This window comes from Anabas testudineus, chromosome 22 (genome assembly GCF_900324465.2).
Source record: "Anabas testudineus chromosome 22, fAnaTes1.2, whole genome shotgun sequence".
Taxonomy (NCBI): Eukaryota; Metazoa; Chordata; class Actinopteri; order Anabantiformes; family Anabantidae; genus Anabas; species Anabas testudineus.
Genome location: NC_046630.1, coordinates 8,432,606 through 8,450,036, shown reverse-complemented (window position 1 = coordinate 8,450,036; position 17,431 = coordinate 8,432,606). Strand labels below are relative to the sequence as shown.

The 17,431-nt window shown below is 39.0% G+C and overlaps 1 protein-coding gene across 4 annotated transcripts in view; it reads right to left on the bottom strand.

The window, feature by feature from the left end:
- cdin1 (CDAN1 interacting nuclease 1) overlaps window positions 1-17,431 on the bottom strand; it is a 50,903-nt gene that overhangs the window by 29,881 nt on the left and 3,591 nt on the right. Inside the window, exons 3-6 of one of the 4 annotated variants that reach the window (XM_026340401.1) lie at window positions 10,433-10,478; window positions 9,405-9,469; window positions 8,495-8,555; window positions 5,279-5,351 (exon numbers count right to left, since the gene is read on the bottom strand). In XM_026340401.1, coding sequence (XP_026196186.1) covers window positions 5,279-5,351; window positions 8,495-8,555; window positions 9,405-9,469; window positions 10,433-10,478 — 245 coding nt within the window. Of the gene's footprint in view, window positions 1-5,278; window positions 6,908-8,106; window positions 8,460-8,494; window positions 8,556-9,404; window positions 9,470-10,432; window positions 10,479-17,431 lie in introns of those variants that run through there. The other 3 variants (XM_026340402.1, XM_026340404.1, XM_026340403.1) reach the window with 3 other exon arrangements.

Below are 17,431 nucleotides of genomic sequence, written 5' to 3'. Positions count from 1 at the left end.
TTGGCGCTGACATTGTGGAATTTCAGCTAAGCACTGACCTGATGAAAATGGAAGGCCAGGCCGCTAATAAATCAGGATGCTTTTAAAATGAGTTTACCCTAATGCTCATTCATCATGGGCTGTAATGCCATTTGCAGGCCCAGGATTCGCTGCTGTGCACAAACACAGCAGTAAATAACAACAGGGCCCTTGCATCCCTCGCATCGTTGCAGCCTCCAACATCAGCATACATTTATTAAAGACGCCCCGCCTTGCACGGCAGCACTCCTCTATGACATCCCGAGCTTCTCTCTGCCACACATGCCACATTCTTTAAATACACACACTGAGGCTCCCACAGACAAACACATAAAAACACATGCAGGAAAATATAAAAGACTAATCTAAAGAACACCAGACACACAGAACAAAGCCCTGCAGCACAACTTGCACATTGTAAACATTCGCCAAATTTACTGTAATTGTCGCATGTTGGTATAAATTCTGACTAAGGCAACGAATCACACCGTCAACATCTGAACAAAAAGAATGGAGACGAGGCGAATAATAGATGTGAAATGCTACGCCTCCATTGGGATTTGCTAAAGAAAACAACTGGTGTAAACAAATCACAAGCCTGTTTTCATATGCAATTCCAAAACAAGATAAACTATTCACTGTAGAGCAAGGTAACAGCAACATAACCTCAGCTTGATTTCTCATTGCTTACTGGTGTCATTTGTAACTACTCTTCCTTTCTCCACTAGGGTGAAAAAGTCATTATCTCAAACACAAAAAAATGTCCAGAAACCTCATTAGATAGTAACATTTGTTGAGGGAGGACTGTAATAAACAATAACGGATGACAATTCTTATTGCCCCTGACACTGATGAGCTCCTCTGCAAGTTTGTTTATTAATTAAAAAAAAAAAAAACACTTTTTTCCACGAGTGGGGGGGCGCCTGCCCATTTCCTCTACATGCCCCCCCCCCCCATCCTCTTCCACCAACACTCCCCATGCACAAGCCATTGGGCTGTGGAGGGGCACTCGTTCATCAAACTTCATGGAGCAAGGGAGAGACAGGTCCTGATAATGTGCGCCGCTAAAGCTGATTTTCCATGATGAATCTCGGAGCATATAAATTGGCTAATATCTGAAAACATTTACAGATACTAGAGGAATTGACTACTTGTGGGACATGATGGATGAGGCTCTTCGACGCTGGCCGACAGCTCTGCAAATCTCTGCGGCTGCCTAAAGCCCTCATTTGATTTTCCAATTTACTCCTTTTAAATTTATCCTCCACTACTGAAAAAAACAGAAGATGGGGGGGGGGGGGGGGGGGGGGGGGGAGAGAGAGAGGAGGGAGGGAGAGAGAGAGAGAGAGAGAGAGAGAGAGAGAGAGAGAGAGAGAGAGAGAGAAAGAGTGATGGGGCGGAGGGGGGTGAATGGGGGGCAAGAGGAAGGAGAAAAAAAATCTGTTTTCTTTTTTTAAAGCTATCTGTGGTGGTGTGTAGGTGCTAGTTGATGATATGAGGTGGTATCTCCTGTGCAGGAGGAGCCCAGTCCCCGAAGAGGTTACTGGGGCAGAACTGATCTGCTTCCACCTGATTCTCCCTGATAGCAGTGAGATGAGACTCCACATTTGTGTGTGTGTGTGTGTGTGTGTGTGTGTGTGTGTAGCAGTTGTAACAGTAGATCTGGGGAGGCTCTGCTATGGATAGAGGCTTCCTAGGTCAGGCCATTAGACTGTGGCAGAGGCTGACTGGAGCTTCTCTGCTGAAAAGGAGTAATTAGTATACTTGTCAAGTGAAGTACCACGCTGCTGCTTACCTCCTTTGTACCCACCCCTTGCATGCATACACACACACGAAGAAAAACACTCATGCTGCCTTCGCCTCCTTACTCCCTCTGCTTGCTAATGAAGTGCCCTTGCTCTCATTATTTGGAAAAAAAAAAAAAAAAAGGCTGCATATACACACGAGCTCTGGCATAGTGGAGAAGTGAGAGGGAGAAGAGAGGAGCACTTGAACACAAGAGAGGAGGAACTATAACAATCATAGTGGATACTGAGTTAAGATTTTACAGGATAGAACATAATACAATATCACTTATCAACATGTCTGATCTGCAAAACACTGAAACTATTATGAATTCTGTCAAGGAACTAAAAGATCATAGTAGACACTAACATTCTCACAGTGTTAACATCAAACACAGGACATTTATAACCTTGCGTACAAGGCTTCTGTAAAGGAATGTGACAATAAATCTTAAAGGCTGTCGAATCACATAGTTACAAAACATGGAGTAGCAATCTAATCTGGAGCTGGGCCTTGGGAAAATGGAAAAGGTCAAATAGCTAGCAAAATTGCCTCCTCAAAAAAGTATGTCTAAATCTAGAGACATATCAACTCCTGTCTAAAGGAGGAATAGAGAGAAAGATGAAGAGATAGCAGGAAGGGGGTAAGAAAGAGCAGGAGCTCCCCCCACGTCCCTGCTGGTAACTTGAAAGGTATCTACTGACATACAGCTGGAATGACAATATGGCAATTTACAGTGTAACTTTACCATTTACAGAATGCATGACTGGGTTGTTATGAAGGGTTTAATCCAGTTTATATTGTCTGTCTGAGGTCAAACTTCAGTCTGATTCATTGTATTCAGTGATGCTGGTTTAATTTATTATTATTTAAGGACTTTCTTTTGATATTTAGTAAAAAAAAAAAAAAAAAAAAAACTCAAATCACTTTACAACAATAAATAAATTATAAATAATACATCAGGAAAACACAACTATTTAATTTGATTATGAATTTGCTCCCAATATACGCATTTATACAAAAAACACAGTCCTGTCATTTCAAATCTAAAATACAAAAACCATGTGGTAATAAAATTGGATTATTATTTGAGAGCCCTAATTTAGAGTGTGGACATTTCTTTTAATCAAATACATCTTACATGTGCTCACAAACTAAGGTTTAACACTAATGTCCTCTATTTAGTACATGTGTGGGATTTTGGACATCACACACCATCTCCTGTACTTGCATAGTGTCACCTGCAAATAGTGTTCATGTGACCTTTCCTACCCTACTGCCAAGTTTGTTTTCATGAGAAAAGGAGCATTATGGATGTTGATATCATATTCAATACGTGATAAAACTGCTTTGAATGTATTGATTTATTTACAAGCGCCACCAGATAGTCTTTCACTCTGTTTGACTGATGCTCTCTCCAATACCTTTGCTGCAAGGAGAGGGGGAGGCAGCTTGTTGGTGGTGTCGTCATGTTGAGGTATGGTGGTGATGTGTGTAGCTAGTGGAAAGGAGGGATGGTGGGTGGGTGTGGGGGGGGGCAACAACAAGCTAACAAAACAAAACAAGGAAGGGACAGAAAACAATTTAAAACTCTGTATTGATCCAGCACTAGTGATTGTACATATATTCCACACTCCCAAAGGCCCCATTCCTGTGTCTCTTAAATGCAAAGGGAAAGAGAAGGGGAATAAAATAACAATGGTGCTAGGCAAAGGCAAGCCACTCACCCAGTTGGGGGTAATGTCCCTTATATAGAAGTCTATTGATCTTTGCAGTGAGCCTGCCTGCCCTCCCTCTGGAGTCCGACAAAAACACTCAAATACACACACACATGCACACTAGAGCAAAGTTGGGGGCTGGTGGGGGGGAGGCATGACAGATATGCCTGCCAATAGCACTGAACCAACCTGTTAGCTAATTGCCAGCAAAGACAATTATCCTTGCATTGTTTCATAATGGAAACACATTACTAGAGTCTAATATACACACACACACAGAAATCCAACAATTTGACCATGAAGCCCATATGGGCAGTAATTCATTTGCAAAGGTCCAAGTCAAGATGAGACTGCGAAGAAGCTTTGTCAAAACAGAAGTCACCGTCATAACCACTGACTTTACAGCTGGCAACTGTGGAAAGTGTGAAGTTTAATGACTTCATCATTTAAAAAATACCTCATATTAATTTATAACATATAAACAATTTGCCAGAATATTAGATATTAACCTGGTCTTAATAATAGTATTTTTATCAATGCATGGGTCCTTAGTGACATTGACCCTGAAAAATGACCTAGTGTGTATGAAATCACTTTCTACAAAAAGGACCAAGACTATGACGTTAACAGCAGCTTGTAAACACTAAAATGCTGCATAGTTACAAAACTGCTTTGAAATTAAACAGTAATCATCCAGGAATCTTCATGTGCTACAAATCTATCCTGAGCAATAATAATGCATGTTTTCACTGTATGGAGATGGAGGGCTGCAGTGTGCTATTATCTGAGACTGAGTACTTGTCCTGGATGAATGCCCTGTTCTACAAGCTGCTCAGACTAGTATTTTGACAGGCAGTGGATAACGGTGGGTCCAAAGCAATCAAATCTTTGACTTTGACAAATGACTGTGCTGTGGTGAAGTTGAAAATAACACACATCCACTTTAATCTCCTTCTTGATTAAACTGGAAGCACGTCTTTTTGACATCATGCGATTCACTCTCAAAGCTCTGCCTACTGCATAGGCCTACTGAAATTATATGAAACCATTTGTGCATGATATTGGGCGTCCCAGAGTAAGAAAAAAAAAATACAGAAAGGGAATAAACAAAAAACACATGCAAAAATAACTAGAAATTCTGCTAGAATCTGTGCTAAACTAATTTGCAGAAGATGCTGTGAGAAATGTTTACCTTTGACAGAAAAACTTGGCATGAGCCAGACTGTACACAACTTGTGGACAATTTCCTTGACATGGAAAAAAAATTACTTAGTGAATTCTGTTCTCTCACAGTGTGTCCATCAGTGCTACCTGGGTGAATGATTTTCTTTTACTGCCAAGCTTTTCCTAAACTCAATTTCCTAGTGGAACCCAGAAGAGAAGGAAAAAAAGAAGGAGGCATGAGGAAGGAATAGAAAGGAAAAGTGTAGATAGATGCATTGGGGGATGAAGGAAGGTAAGGGAGGAAATCAGGGGTGTTATAAATAACACTGATGAGGTGAGCTAGCATTGATCCACACTGCAGTTGAGAGGTGGGTGGTCCTCCCAGTACTTAATTGCTAGTCATGTGCTCTGAGATGCAGTTTCTACTAAATGTGGTCTGTCTCTCATTAGGCTTGGACAGGATGAAAATACAGCAGCTAGAGCTGGAATTGGGACTCAAACAGAAGGAGATTCAAAAGACAAAGTGCTACAATTAAGACTGATGGAAGGAATGATAGAAAGGACAGAGTGGGAAATGGAAAAGTGTTACTCACGCATTCCACCCTCCAGGTCCTGAAGGAACCTGTCCAGGATGATACGAGCCATCAGTGCAGGAGACAGATCCACCTTAACAAAGATTGAACAAAAAAAAAGAGAATTAGCTCTAATAAAAAACAGACTGTGGTGTCAGTGGGGAGTTAATACAGCTTCAAAACACAGGTATACTAGAATTGTTATTCTTTTCTGGAGAAGAAAGAAAAAACCTTCACACTAAGTTCCCTGTATCCAATTGGAAATATGGATATATTTCAAAGAACCTAAGAATTATGGGACTGAAATTACAGACAGTCTATCTTCAGCTGATGTCACAGAGATAATAATGATTGTGGCTCTAAATGATATTATTGCATTTCTAAACCTTGACCTGACTTTCGGCAATCCATGTGCAAATTGGTCTTTAAAAGCATGGCTTTGCAATAACCTTTCCCACAGGAACAAGAAATCGTCTATTACGCAGCCAAGCTCCCCGAGTGAATTGCCTTCACCTGTGTCAAACGGACAACCATTGTCTCTCATCTTGCATGAAAAAGCAGTACACCCTACACCCAGGCCAGAGACAATGGAGAGCTTTAATCATAGAAGGATCACTAAGGCAAAACTGAAGAAACCAACAGGACACGCCAGAGGGACTATGGGAATGCAGTGCCTAATAGGAAGGATAGAACCTATGGCTGCAGCACTCTTTGAACACAAAGACACCTTGAGTGGTGTGCAGTGCTTTCATTTGAGAGCAGGGAAGAACCTTGACAGGTAAGGGGGCACTAATGAAGGTGTCTACATGACCTTTCACAAAATTCCTATTACAATGCTTCCTACTCATTTTAAACAGTACTATCATATCAAGTGTTAGAATGCCATGCACCAAAACACCAACAGCTTATTTTCAAGGCCAGCACAATGTGTGAATTATTTAGGTAAATTAACAGCAGCATGCGTATGCTTTTTAGAAAAAAAAAAAAATAAAACAGCATATGAATGCACCAAAATATTTGATATGAAATTTTTTCAAGCACAGCATTTCACCTTTGTGAGAATATATACGCTGCAAATGAGAAGGCATGTAAAGTCATTCTCAACCAAATTTCACAATCTCTTCAGTATGGACGAAATTAAAGCATTGCTTGAAGACTGTGCCAGCCCTAGCCAGCTCATTATGAAACACAACGTACTTGCAGCCAGAGATCATTTTTTCTCTTGTTAGCATAATTGGAGACCAAATGTGAATTTGCCCCGAGCTTGTAGTGAGAATGGCGTGTTTCATCTTTTCTCTGATGCTTTGTGGTAACACTGGGAGCAAAACGCGCTTCTGTGTTAAAGTAAAAGTAGCATTTGTTAACATCTTCATAATACTGTCCTAAGAAGGCAGCCTGAAAAAAGGCCAAACATGTCTATAATAATTAAGGGTTGAGCACAGAGTTTATATCTTCATCAAGACATCTGATAGCAATTCAGACTTAGCATTTGCAGCCTGCAGCTAGTTCTCCTCCCTTTCTGTAAACCTCCTCATTTTCTCTCTCTTTCTTCTCCCCGCTCAATCCTTTTTCTGTTTGTGCTCATCGGCCCGCTCTGCATTCACACCTTTGGATAACGAGAGATCAGATTCCTGGTAACCTGCATTGGGGCTGACACATGAAAAATGGCAACATTACAGACGGTGGCCCAGACTGAATAAGGATCACCTGATTAGTTCAGGTACTTGCATCTGACTAATTTTCATATTAATCATGAGTCCATCTAGAGTCCCAAGTCAAAGCACTTCATGAGTTTAACATGTGACTAAGAATCACATAGCCTTCAATTCCTGCTGAAAAAAATTATTGTTCAGTACAACTCTGATTTTATAAGCTTTGATAGCTAATGGGTGTCACATACTGTAGACTATAACTGCACCTGCTCTAGAGCCTGAATGTTTAAGTAACCTTTACAGAAAGCTCCACATAAAGCATCCAAAAACAGCTAACGTCAAGTTTAGAACCCTCATTCATAGACTTCTTCTGGGGGCAAAAAAATAAATCCATGAATATGTTTCATCATTGTTAATCATTTCTCTCTGTTGGAGATATATTGTCTCATAAAGGGATGAAACTACATCAATTAGCAGTCTGAGAGACCATGAGTGCTTGGTTTAAATGTTAAGTAGCATATTAAAATGACAGTTAAATGGTTCATAGACAGTTATCTCTGAGCTGAATTTAATCCTTTGGAGTAGAAAAAAGCTGTGTCAATTAAATGGAGAATGAATAATGGTAGTTTGACGTGCCACTGATGCATGTGAACTACTGATTTTAGATAAAGAAACACTGACATCTCATCGCCTGGTGTAAGCACTAATAAAAATTAAAATGTGCATTTTAATGTTGTAAAATGGTTAAACTGCCGACACAAGCAAACAAAATATTAAAAAAAAAAACTGCAAGACTAACAATATTGTCAAATGTCAATTAAATCAAGTGATAAATAAATACAAGACTTTATGTTTCACAAATCATACAAACAGCAGCATCAAACTGTGCATTAATGTAAAACATAATGTATAAATTCTAAAGCTATTCAGCCTGTATTTTCTGCATTATGAACTGTATAGGAACTGTTGATTGTTTGTTTGGTACCACCCTAATGAAAATAACCTACAAGTTAAGTGAAAAATGTTAGAAACACTAGTGGTCATTCAGCACATTGATTTTTGCTAATGTGAAATGTAAAAATATTCTGTCATGTTACTAATTTAGGTGGTTAAAGATTCTGGGTATTTTATGACAAGTACACAAACAGCAAGCAAGGTAGCACTAAATAAAATAATTCTATGTATGAATACATTTACCAGTAGATCAACAGCAGTACAAATCCTGAGCTGACCTCTTAAAGTAAACAACTGATGAAGAGAAGAAGAGAACCAATGACCCTGCCCTCACCTGTCCGCAGTTTGTGGCAACTCTACTTGAACAGCAATTTAGAAAATTACATAATAAAACACACACACAAAAAAAAAAGTATTTTCACATCTGCTTAATGGAGATGAGAGCTAATTACATTAAATAATTTATAATGAAGCAGACCATTTTACCAATTTTCATAATGACTAACAGACAAGGGAGAAAATCAAAAACTGCAGCCAATGTCGATCTATCCATTTATAGAAAAAAGTAAGCATCAATTGAGGAGAAAAAAAGAGAGGAAAAAAAAAAAAACCCTAAAGGTTGTGCCATTACCTCATTGGCCAACTCCAACAGAACAGGAGCAGTGGGATGTGCCTTGGCTTCACTCAGATACCTTCAATATAACAAAGAACAACAGCAGTGAAGAAAAAAAAAATATGGCCACAAAGGCAGACAGAAGGGTAGAGGGGAGTGGACTAGGCTAGCCAAGACATGCTAATGTCCCTGATGACTTTGCCCTAGGTGGCATATGGCAGGCTTGGTGCGGTTAAAACAGCACTGCTTGAAGGGCTTCAAATTTCCTTGAAGCCAGACAGCATGTGACAGTTAGTTAACCCCATACTGCCCAAAAAGCCTTTTTTCCCCTCGCCAGCTAAAGTGAAGCTTCCCTCAGATCTTGCCCAGATCATCTAGGAGGTTTGTTGTTGTAAGTGGATTAGAAGTGCATTATCCACCCTTGTTTTCCCCAGAACAATACCCTAATAAGTTAGATAGGGGCTAATTGCAATATGCAAAGAGCCTTTTCCCCCCACAGCCTGTTTTTCATTTTTTTCCAATTTATCTGTATTCATTGAATTACAGATAATCATCCCATCATAAGCCTGTGTAAGGCAAATGTCCAAGGGTTGGTTATTGTACATTCTGTTTTAAATTTGACATGGAGAACAGAGCTTTGACTCAGCAGGTGCAAGTGGAGGTCTGGAATGAATACTGAGGGTGATGATTTGTTTAGGAGAGATTATATCTGTAATAGTGGACCACCTACTCTCAAGTGACTTTGGCAAGTCCTGTCCACAGTCAACAAATAGGTAAGACAAAGAAAGCACACAAGAGTGAGATAAGACAGACAAAAAAAAAGGAAAAAGAACATGACAGTGACATAGATAAGATGGAGATAAAGAGTAGAGAGAAGGACAACAAAGTAACATGATACAAAGCAATACAGAGTAGTATAGTGTAATACCTTTGGTAGTGGCTTTCAATAACGTCTGGTGCATGGTGTCTTGAGATTGTTCTTTTGGTTCGTTTCTGTCAAAAAGAGATGTCATAATAATAATACCCATTAAAATAATGTATAACTGTTGTCATTCTGTAATATTTATGTACTTTATTTTTGTAGTTCAAATTAGTAATATGTCGATTTATGCAGCTTTGGTTCTTCTTCTATGCTCTATTGTATGTGAACAAGTGTAAGAGAAGTCTTGGGTCACAGTAATTTCATTTTAATAAGTTTCCCAGGGGTCAAAGTGTGTCAAGGCAACCTTGTTCAAACCCACCATCCCCCGGTACCCCCTTCATTCAAATCTTGTATTCAATCCCCCTTTTTCGATCAAACAATGACCCTATTCCACATTCCACACCCTGACATTTCCATGCAATTGAATTGCCATCTTTGCTGAGAAGGAGGGGGGCAGGGGATAAAAGAGGAAGAGCATTGGTTAAAAACAACTTATTTAAAAACTACTACACACAAAAAAATGTAATTCCACAGAGACAGGCAGTGTGACTGACACCTGTCAGGGGGATGATAAATGACTCCATTTTCTGCCTGTGCTGCCTTCTGCCACTGGCGGCAGCGGCCATTTATCATCATCCGCTGTCAGCCGTGGAAAGCAGCAGTGACAGTGCGAGTCAGCAAACATTTAGCACACGCAGCCGCACTACACGGGGAAATTATTATTGTCAGAATAATAATGGTTTAGCATAATTTATTACAGGTCCACCAAATAAGCAGGGGCTAGATGTTATTAGACAGATGGATGGGAAGGCTTGGCAGACATCCACTGAGGCTCAGGCAGGCAAGGGCCCTCAACGTGAACGTGAGGAGGAGGGGTTGGAGGTGGGGGGAGTGGATTGAAATAAACGGGAGTATGGTGGGGGGCATTCTCCAAACCAATCAGAGAGCTGGCAGTTCAATTACAAAGAAATAAAGGGACATTCATCATTCAATTAGGCACCTGTCAGGGCTCACAAAGGAAGAAAACTTCTAACCTGGTACTCCAGGGAGAAGATGCTCAGAAGAGTGGACTGCGAGTGACTGCAACAAATAAAAGAAGGACAAAGTTAATTACCAGAGTGCATTGCACAGAGACAAAGGGAGAGGGGGAGCTTCAAAGCTGGGGCCAGCTGCCCTGTAATCTAAAAGAACATGAAAACAAGTGTGGCAAAGTTGTTCCAGATGAACACCTCTGACAAAGGATTCCTGCCATGATAGCATGGGGGTGTGAGAAAGGGTGAGTTTGTGTGTGGTATGAGAGAAAAAGAATATTGCCTGATTTTTTGGTCCATTTACCCATCTATACATATCTTCCTTCATCTCTATCTTTGCAGCAAGAATTTCGAAAGCTAAATTGGTAATTAAAGTCTAGTGTCATCTGCCAGAGCACTTGATGACTTTTATGAAAATAATTGCTAGGGTTCAAGTCCAAACACTGAGGGAAACATGGCATTCAGTGTCAATTACATTTCCTAGTTTGGTAGATGTCATTTTCCAGTAGGGGGTGACCACTGCAAATGTCTGTTTGTGTGAGTGCTGTAGAAATACACTACATAAATGGGAGAAAGTTTTCCTGCTTCACTGTCAGTCCTGGTGTCAGTGGTATATGGGCTGTTCTGGAGTCCTCCCACCGCAACTGATGGGCTTTGAAAATGGAAACTTTCACTGCAGGAAGCTGGGACTCCCAGGAGTCGGTCAATTCCACGGGTTGCCATAAGCTACATTCATCTCCAGCTCCAGTCAATGTCAAACACCTGGCAGTGAGGCAAACCTAGAAAACAGGCAGCTTCGACTGGGTAATCACAGCCCCTTCGATGTCCCTCTCCAACCCCCACTGCTTTCCTTGGAGTTGAAGATATTTAAAGCAACGACAGATATTATTCTAATTGGATGTACATACCTCCACTGTGCATATCAACAAAAACATACAAACATAGCATGCACACATATAGAAACTGCACTGTGATGGTCCCTAGTGGAGCTGTCTTCATATACCACTCTTAGTACACTTGATTGTTAAATTTAATGGACTTTTCGTTATAAGTCACCTGAGACAGGTATGTAAATTTGGATGAGAAGCTGAAGCTTCCAATATGCATTGAAATATTGAGTCCACACAGGTCTTAAACATCAATCATTATAAACCATGAAATAACCATGTGACATGTAAACAAAGCCAATGGGATCTCAAACATTTATTTCTGTCCAGAGTCTTAGCCTGTGACCGTGTCTTAATAATAGCATTTCAACCACTGAAAAAGGTAGCAGTTAAGACTGACATTTCGAAAGACGAAACAAAAGACTCCATCTTGAATCCTCTAGATGCCAGAAATAGTTTTACTACACTTTTTTTTTGTAAATTAGTAAAGAAAAAGTAATTCTGAAATCTTCACACTCTTTGGGGCTCTCAACACATTACCTTTATGTTTGATCATCTGTGTACAGTTACCAAAGACAGGGATCAAATCTTGGAAGAAGACAAAGAGAAAAAAAAGTGAAATTCTCCGAAAAAACACTGTTGTCTCAGCATTAATTTACAATGATGTTTGGGGACGAAGGGGCCACTGCAATTAAGTGGGCCATTAAATGGTCAACTGTCAACATGTGGACACTTAAGGGAGGAAAAAAATTTCTTCCACACTTCAACCTTGCACCTGAGCATTTCAACAACATTACAGCCTTATTGTTGGCATGGGACCATCAGACATCTGTTAGATTTTAAATGGATTACTCTCTATAATGAGCATGATTACTGCCTAATTGCTAAATCTATACTCTGTTAACTTTAAAGGAGAATAAACTGCTCTTAATATCTGGGAAAACATATCAGTTTCAAAAACGCTAAGAACTTTGGGGACTTGTTTTTCTTTCCTACCTCAATCAGTTTTTGCTGACATTAAAACTGGACAAAAGCTCCACAACTGCTTAAAATAACTGAGGCTAAATATTGTGAGATTTTAAGAAAATAAAAATGAGGGCAACATAAAGAAATGAGAGCATATACTTGGATCCAACCCAAGAGCCTCAACATTTTATAGAGTCTGTCAAATTTTACACTGGGCTCATATTGTATAATGCCCCTTTTTTCAATTTAACAGATATTAAAAGTAAGTTATTGCAGGCTTTACATTAATGTATATCCAACCTGTGCTCTCCTGGGCCCAGTATGCTCACTTCATGCTAAAATATTGAGCCAAGTGCAATCTTACAATGGGGATCTGATCTGCCTGCTGAACAGTAGCATTTCAATTTCAGTGTAATACATCCAACTCCTTTACTCATAATACCAACCCATGAGGGATTCAATCCTAGCTCAGTGGTTATAAAAAACTGATACAAAAAACGATGCCGCAGCTATTCTAAACCAGACTGATTAATCTGTCACTTTTTAGTCTTAATCAAAGCTAATGATAAACATTTTATTTGATTTTGATAAACATTTTATTTGATTTCTTCGCATGTTGAATGCGATAGAATAATGAGTTTCTGTATACAACATTTTATAATGCTATAATACGACAAAAAGTTGAAAGCAGAAATATTATGATACAATACAAGGTTTTAGGTCCTTTTCTAGACCATACAAATGAACAAAAATGACTAGGAAAGACATGATTATATGAAAATGTATTAAGAAAATTAAATGACAATAACTGGTACATCAGACGTTTTCATAGAGTAAATCCTCAAACAATTTCTTTCCAATAATAATTCTATTTGTACATAAAGAAATCTTGATTTTTTCACTTGATAAAATTCTGAGATAAAAATTTAGATCAGTCGCTAGCCTTCCATAAAAAGTATTATTTTATTTTATAAATCAGAATGAGGCTTGGTTTATTTATTACAGCAAACAAAGATCACCTTAGAAAATCCATTTCAAAAAGAATCAGCGACATTAAAGTGCATCTTTACGTTGACCTTTATGTGAAAGAAAGGATAAAAATCCCTCCCTCTTGGATATAATGTAGAACATGGGGAAACAGAAGGTTGGGAGACAGAAGAGTGGTTAGGGAATCATTCACTCTCAACCTAATTACCCTTCCTTACAAAATAAGACAGAGCATTAATATGCACTGGCACCCAAAATAGTAAAGCAGCAGATTAAATTAAAAACAATTAGGGACTTTCACTTTGTCACTGAGCTGGTATGCCTGTCTGGGCAGTGCTTTAGGCTCTATTCAGCTACGCTATCAACTGGTTATGAATCTGACAAACTAAGGTTTGAGTGCTGAATTGCCTTATTTCCTCATGCACTCACGCTGCATTAATGTCATAAGCATACAGGGAAACAGTGCAGCCAAAAGCCTAGAAATTCAATCAAATCGACCTAATCAATAGGAGATGTGGAAAATTTAAGCTATCAATTATATGGAGAAACTTCCTATTTACAAATAATTAATAATAAATAATAGCTGTAATTTCGGTAATGAAAGCCACCTGGCTAATGGCATTGGTATCATATGCTGCGACAGTACTTACCATTTGGTGGATCTGCATGCAGAGTGCTGCATGGTGTGACTCTTCAGGGCATGGAACTGGCTAATTGAGGCATAGCACATATTTTTACTAATGGTGTTGAAGCTATTTTGAGAAGGGAATGACATGAATGAAATTATTCATTCTTACCAAGTGTATGAAAAAAATATCTTAATTTTAATAACTTATTATATTGTTATCAACACCATTATTATAACTATTAGCTAATGATTTTCTAGCATAGTTATATCTTATCTAAGGACTTAATTTACGCTGACAGAGTGCTGACAATAATATATTAAGCATTTACTTTCCTATAGATCAATATTTTATAAAGTGAAAAACAGCTGAATGTGGGTTAAACACTCTGGATATGCAAATGCTGCTAATTACACATGCTGATAGGCAAAATGCTAACATCTGTTTCTCAGCTAAGCCTACCATCATCAGCAGCAAAACAAATGTGTAGAAAAAAAATCTTTACGCATTAATGTATAAACGTGATATATTTTGACAGGGAGATAGAAACAAACACAAATCCCAGTGTGTCATGCAGCTTCAAACAAATACTTGCACAATGAGCGCACGTGTTTACAGTTCAAATTAATTTTACTTCTTTTCAGCAAAACTACTCTAAAGCCTGCCTTAAAAATATATCATTGGCATTGTTATTATATGCTAATTTTATTTTTTTTTTTTTTTTTTATTCGTCCGCCTTTAAAGTAAAGTATTATTACATTTTTGAGTAAGAATTTGCAAATAGCCTGACTAAGAGTACAGCCCCATCCCACTGACTCCAGAAGAACCTGCAGGGGACTGTGGCTAGAAATGGCTTCAGCAGAAGCACAACAGGGCATCTCACTGCTTACTATTGTGCCATTAGATGAAAAATACAACCCTTACCAAGGCCCCTTCACTTTATTACAATCTTTAAAATTGCTGTCTGTTGAGGTTCCCGGAGATGTCAGAACAGTTTTAATGGTGGCAAAAAGAGTGGGAAGGGTCCCACAATCATCACACTAATTGTGATTTCGCCTGAAAGCCTGGAATCTTCATGACTCTCTCCGTGACAGAACAAAATAAGCTCTTACCATTATGGTGCATTTCCATTGTTGTTATGTAATTAGTGTAATTGCTATTTCTGCAAACTCTCATGGAAAATTGAAAATGAGGTCCATGTTATCCGTCAAGTGGCGAGCGTCCACTGGTCTGGCAAAGAAACACATTACACTGACCAACTGCCTAGTCCCCCAAGCGTGCCTGGGAAACTTGTACCATTCTGGGCAATTTGTTTCATTCTTTTGTTGCAATAGATCTCAGTATGCAAAGACAACCTGGGGCAACGAACTCTACCACAGCTGCCCTGCTCAACTTTGGTACTCTACGCTGTAGGTTTCCCTCTGTGTGTGTACGTATGGCTTTGGGGACTGAGCAATGGTATTGTACATCAAGTACAACTCGCATTTCTGTGTCAAATATATTAACAGGGTCCATGCACGTTTTCCACCTTTGAGTTTTGATTACTTCAATGACTTCGCCATAAGCTTTCACCAAATCTCCATGACCAAAAAATCTACTTATTTGTTTTATTTTGGTATTTCAAACATAAGGTGCCTCTTTAAAGTAAATTTTTGCTGTATAGCAAGACCTAACAAAAATACTTACTGTCCATTTCCTGCGTGTCGTGTTGTCTGATAAACTCACCGATGGTAACTGCGTTGTTTTGACAAACTAGCACAGCTTTGCCCATATTTGAAATGTCAAATGTTTTACAGCACAACTTACACTTAGCAAGTCTTGGGTCATCTAGCTATAACTGATATTTTTTAAGCTGAACTTTCCTGGTATGGTTTGCCAGGTAGTTATAGACGTTAGCATAGAAGACGCCCCTTCACATGAACTAGCACATGCGAAAGCTGTTGGGTGGGCCTGTACTGACTAAATTCGCTTCCCATGCACAATTGAAATATCACAATGTTCAGTCATGCATACATTTTGAATTTTCTTTGCACAACTTATTTAGATTTAGATATAACTGATGCAAATTTATCTGGAATTCCATAACTTTTCCAAAATCTTTTTTATGGCCTAGAAACTGCATTTTAGATTTCCATGACTTGCAGGTTTTTCATGACTGTGTTACCACCTGGTTTTAACCTTCGCGATAGTGTCCCTTATAATCACTATAAGTCACTACTTACTTGAACAATGGGCTGCTTACCTCAGTGTTTTTGGTCCAATGAGCCGAAAATGCTTTACAATCTATAGAGTGTGCTTGGACAAGGTCCCTACGATATGAAGAGGAAGTAGTCATTCCTGTGCTTCCTAATCAAGTAATTGATTGCATCTATTATTCATGAACTCTTTACCCTGACATGAAGTTGTAAACTCAGCACAGCCTCTCTTCTTTCTAGATCTCTCCTCTCTGCTTACACTTCATTCATCCTTTCACCCTTCCAATGCTCATCTAGCCACATAAAGCTGTGGAATTAGTTTGCCAGCCTCTCAGCCTTCAAGGGTTGTACCCTTAAGCCCCAGCTGCCAGTTTGTGTTTTGTTCAATATGGGCAGCCAGAAGTGAGAGGCTGTGCACTAGAGGCTATCGGGGCTGCCCCCACAGGCTCTGCACTACATCAGTCTCTGGGTAATGTCATTGCCACTTCCAGGCTACAAAATAGTAGCAGAATTCTACATTCACAAGAGCTGCAACAGTGCAACTCTATTGATTCCACAGAGACATCAGTGGAAATAACAGTTAAATCTAGAAACAACCCAAGTGGCACTAGGATCCACCTCAACTTATAGAAAGGCATATTTACCTTATCAAAACCTTGATCCAGCTGAGCTTTAGGAAAGCTTTTTAAACTAAAAGTGACACGGTGGGCCAACATAACAGGCAACAACATAACTTTCCATTCAAATTTCCAACATTTTATTTGACTACCATCAGTAATTAAACTATTCCAAAAGTCTTGTTAACTATACTTCGGATTTTGCCATGCAAAACTCTAACAGTAAAAGTGCAAAGAAAACTGTAACGAAAACAAACAAAATAAAACTGTACCAACATATCCCATAAGCTGACATAAAGAAATAAAAGAAGACCTACTATTACAAATACATTCTACTGAACACAACACATTAAACAATTATAGCGAGTCTTAGTCTAGTCACATATTATGTTGAGTTCCTGGGCTATAAAGTTAAACTATTTGAATAAAGACCTTACTCCCTTAATTCACTGTGCCTGTTACCAAACCCTTAGGTTTAACCAGCATGTTAAAAAACGGAGAACACTAGAGGCACAATAAATAAATAAATAAATCAATGAGCAAGTCCCTAAGCTCTGTCCTGAGCTGAGATATTACCATCAAAAACAAAGTGTCTGTAGCCAAGAAATCACCATATCAATGGCACATGCCACAACAACTCTGCCCCTCGCTTTCCTTCCAAAGATCATGCTAGATAAACCCCAAATAACAGAGAAATTAACAAATGCTTGACATTTGCTCAACA